The sequence below is a fragment of the Populus euphratica genome, unplaced genomic scaffold, assembly GCF_000495115.2.
Source record: "Populus euphratica unplaced genomic scaffold, PopEup_1.0 scaffold124.1, whole genome shotgun sequence".
Taxonomy (NCBI): domain Eukaryota; kingdom Viridiplantae; phylum Streptophyta; class Magnoliopsida; order Malpighiales; family Salicaceae; genus Populus; species Populus euphratica.
Genome location: NW_011500013.1, coordinates 391,481 through 396,144, shown reverse-complemented (window position 1 = coordinate 396,144; position 4,664 = coordinate 391,481). Strand labels below are relative to the sequence as shown.

Sequence of the window (4,664 nt, the reverse complement as noted above, 5' to 3'; positions counted from 1 at the left end):
TTATGCATTATTATGGTTGTACTTTTTTACATTATGATATTATGATCAACAATGAGAATTTAAACAAAGTTCGAAAAATAATATTAAAGCATTTATTACCTTGGAAATATTATAGTTATAAAATAGAGCGGTGGCTAATTTTTTCTTTAAAAAGCCAACGAGGTCTAATAACTTTGCCCCTAGTTATTTAACTATCAAACGAAATGCATATAGCTATCAAATGTTTTGGTCATAAAAGCGCAACCATGATGCATTTCTACAAAATTAGTATCATCAACCTCTATTAAACTGTGCAAGTCCACATTCTATATTTTTGCGAAAATCACAGCAACAAAAAGAAAAGAAAAATAAACATTTACAAACCCACTTATTATACCAGAATTTAATACATAATTAAGTACTAGAAAAAGTAAGGACGCCAGAAATTATATGTAATTGATTTCCTTGTACACAAAAAAAAAAAGAAGGGTAACCAGTAGCTGGTAGCCAGTAATGAGTAGACGAGGACTTGACAGATGCTGATTAATATTTAACTGCAGTTTTCAAGCACAAACTTTTTCATGACTTGAATAACTTCTTCTGAAGCTTCTGAGTAAGGATCATTGGTGAAGAAACCGTGCTGCTTTCCCTCAAATTCAACGTACTCAATTTTCTTTCCCATCTCTTTCAACCTCCTTGCATAACCCTCACCTCTATCTCTCAGCAGTTCACAACCACCTACGATCACCATGATGGGATCGAGAGCCACCAGCTCAAGATTCAAGCTATCCGGTCCAAAGGGGTTCGCCAATGGGTGGTCTCTACTTGCTCCAGCAGGCATGGATAGCCTCCAAAAACTGTAATTTAACTTGGATTCATCAGTCAAAAAACCAAAGGACAGAAAAAGGTAGTCACATGGATTCATTAATAATTCTAAGACATTCAGGCTGCATGTTGGGAACTTCAAGTATGGTGCACAACTTCTTTTTTTTTTCAAGAAGATAAGGAGATGAGATGATATTGGGGGAGGCACTATCTGGTATATTTGGAGGCATTTATGTTGTTATTGGTTTAGGCACTATCATACCATCTCATTGCTAGCATGTGATGTGAAAGAACCCCACTGGAAAGGGAGCTCTGCTGATATAAACACATGTAATTAAATTTTAGTGAAAATTACATAAAAAAATAAAATAAAACCAGATGAGACTTACCACAACATTCAATTTGATCATAAATGGGAGAACTGTATATATCAGGACATTGAACTAATTAATGGGGCCATGATTTAAGTGAAACATGATCAGTTGGTGGAATTTCATATTAGAGGCTGTGGAGACTTTTTGGCACCATGGCATTAATAGAAGAATCCACTAATTAAGAACCATCTAAGCCAAATTGTTGTATTCAATTCTTTGAGCTTGACCTCTCATCTCATGAGCTCTACTGTTTTTTTCTTTTTAAAAAAAAAAAAACAATAATTGTGGCTTTGATCACGTTTATTTTAATCTGTAAAAAGATTGGAGCTTTGCGAACATGACAACTTAATAAATTCTTGCTGGCCAATTCAAATACGTAAAAGAAGAGAAATGACCATAACTCCACGCAAATAACAGCGAAGCAGAGACAAGGCTCTATCATGAACTTTTTCGATCAAGGAATTTTTTCATAAAGCTGTCCCTAAAGGTTCCCTTGTACTGTATGTGTGTCTTATACCAGCCACCACTATCCCACGTAGAAATCAGCATCTCTCTGACCATCAATATTCATCTAGGCTAGACGTGTTGTTGTCCCTTTCAAGCTAGCTATAATAATTTATTGATGGACTAGGGCACACATGTCCCAAACGTGAATTGAACACCACTATCTGCTATCTGTTTAACATGAGGTGGGTAATAAATATATTAGTGTTTCTCATCCAGAAAGCATGCCAACCTTGTCGTTTGATCTTAGCTTTTGGTTTTTGCTGCATGGAATACTTCAGATTATCCTAGTTTTTGGATCAGATATAGAATTGTTACTTGCTGAATCTTGTATAGGAACTATCACCAAACAATCAGGAAGATCTTGTCCTTATATATATTCAAGGCAACTAACAAAGAGGAAAGGAAATCAATCAAGTAATGAATAGTATATATTCACCATGTCAGTGCAACTGTGCTGCAAATTCCTTCTTGTTTCCGAGCTGATATTATTAACTGTTCAAGTTTTTATCCCATTTGTATCTTACATTAATTATTGCATGGAATTATCAGGTGGACAAAGTATTCTGTAGAAGGTACAGGGGAGTCGAGGATAAATTTGAGGAAACTAAAACCACAGGAAGTGAGACTAAAAAAGAAAAAAAATGGATCACAATAGTTAGCACCACCAAGTCTTTCTATAACTCAATGTGACATGTGGAGCAATCAGGCACGAAGCCTGTGAGGTGGTGGGGGTGTGATTTGTGAGTGTGATTTACATTTTTTGCTTTCAAGACAGATACGTCCAAGCATCAATTTGGACACCACCTCCATTTGTACGGATCAACGAAGGGGCAAACACAGGCACCATCAATCAAAATCCTTGGTGAAAATGATGGCGTGGTCCAAGTCATTAGCAGGATATAAAAGGGGTGAATGATATTTGATCATTTCAAGCTCTCAAAAGAACAACACTACTAATAGAATCCACCACTCCTGCAGTCTAAGTAATTAACGATATTGAGTATGTATATCACAATTAGACAGGCAAAAACAAGGTTGTCATTTGTGGAGATCAATGAAAAAGCCGTATCTTTTGACTCTGACCCTTGATATCACACTACTTTCCACAAATTTGATTCCATTGCTGTCTTCTTTCTTTCTTTCCTACTTTCTCTTTTCCGATCAATTAGATACCACATTAAGGTTGACCAGTTTCGTTCAATCACTTTTGTGGAGTGATATTCAAGATGGAGCCCTAAGTAGAGAAAAATACAAAACATCCCCACTAAATGAGGCACTTCCCAAAAGATAGGTATTTGTGTGTCCACTGGTTCTCAGAGAGTTGTTTTCATGTACAGACTGAATTGAAAGGCACAGCATCTTTTGAAAGCAAATTCATAATGAAATGACTTTGGCTGATACATACATATAACCATAAATCAAACATATTCATCGTATGTAGTTTAGTGCTGAATATGATCTAATGGAGGACTGCCCAAGAGATTATGTTTGCATTAGATTATATAATATATAGTTTGACCGGATTCAAGTTTTATTGGTCTGGTCTACATGTATCGAAATCTATGTAAAAATTATCATTTGTGACAGATAGAGGGATTGATTAGAGTGTGTTAACGTACCGGTCCAGTATTTCCAAGTTCAACAATTGTTCACTGGGCCCTTCCTCTGACTTTGTCCTAGCAACCCCACCAAAAAATGGTGCTAATAGGATATACCCTCTTACCCGAACCGGAGCCAACCATGTCGAACCAACACCGATCTGAACCGCTAAGTGGTGTGCAATATTGCCACCAGATGAGTCGCCCAAAACAAAAACCTGGTCATAGTCAACTTTACCACCATTGACCCATGCATCACCTTTGTCGCTCAAACCCTGAGCTTGTAGCCACTGCAAGGCACTAAGTCCATCCTCCATGGCCGCCGGTAGCCTATGTTCTGGGGCCAAACGATAATCAGGGGCGACAACGAGTGCATTGAGACCAGAAGCTAGTTTAAGGCAGCAGTTGTGACAGTTAGGCCACTCACGCGTGCCTACACAAAATCCACCTCCATGAAGGTAAAGTATGATGGAAAGCTTCTTTGTAGGGGATGATAGTGATATTGAAGTGGGTTTGTAGAGACGGAGGTGGAGGTTGTACGTTTTGTCAAAGAGGCAGTCTTTGAAGAGGACGGACTCGTCGTTGATGATTGGCATGGGGAACCCTATATCTTTGGACCTATAAATGGTTCCGTCACTAAAGAGTTGGACAACACCACCGCAATCTTCTACTACATGAGGGAGAGAACCCATTTTTGCTACAAGTATTTGGTTTCCTTTCTCTGTAGGGAGATGATGGTTGGCAATGGAGGTAATGGCTAAATATGGGAGGTATATATAGGCAAGAGGACGGGGAAAAGGCAGGAGGAAGGGTGTGTGAATTGGAGTGGAGAAGGCAGGGATAGTTTTTTTTTCCTTTTCTTTTCTTTTTAATGTGAAGGGTGATTGTGTCATTTTAGGAGGGATATTATGGAAGTTGGTGGATGATTGCATATGCATTCCTAGCCATTGGTTTATCTTTTATCTTTTTATCTTTTTTAATATGAACCATAGAGAAGGAGGAAGGGAAAATGCTTCTTCTGATAAGGTAATGTTTGATGATATGGTAAATAATATTTTTTTAAAATATTTAATTATTTAAAAATATATTAAAATAATATATTTTATATATTTTAAAATTTATTTTTAATATCAGCACATTATAATTATATAAAAATATCAAAAAAAATCATTTAAATTAAAAACAAATTAAAAAGCATGACTGAGCCGTATAAACAAATAATACATAATAGTTAAAATTTGAAATTTTAAAAAATAAAATAAAATTGAGATTTGTATTACTGCAAAAGATTTATATGTAGTTTAAATATAAAGGGCAATTTTCTCCTTAGCCAACATTTATGAGAATATCCAATAAATTATATTTAAAAAATTATTGTCTT

The 4,664-nt window shown here is 36.1% G+C and overlaps 1 protein-coding gene across 1 annotated transcript; it reads right to left on the bottom strand.

Moving 5' to 3' along the window:
• Positions 1-273: 273 nt before the first annotated feature.
• Positions 274-4,199, bottom strand: LOC105141569 (probable carboxylesterase 15). Its single transcript, XM_011048819.1, has 2 exons — positions 3,305-4,199; positions 274-836 (listed from the first exon to the last, which is right to left on the bottom strand). The coding sequence occupies exons 1-2, from the start codon at positions 4,174-4,176 to the stop codon at positions 530-532; spliced, it is 1,179 nt and encodes a 392-aa protein (XP_011047121.1). The 5' UTR covers positions 4,177-4,199; the 3' UTR covers positions 274-529.
• Between the last annotated feature and the right edge of the window lie 465 nt (positions 4,200-4,664).

Coding starts and splice junctions, on each gene's coding strand:
- LOC105141569 (XM_011048819.1), bottom strand. CDS start 4,176: ATGACACAATCACCCTTCACATTAAAAAGAAAAGAAAAGGAAAAAAAA. Junction 837..3,304: donor AACTTGGAAATACTGGACCG/GTACGTTAACAC, acceptor GTTAAATTACAG/TTTTTGGAGGCTATCCATGC.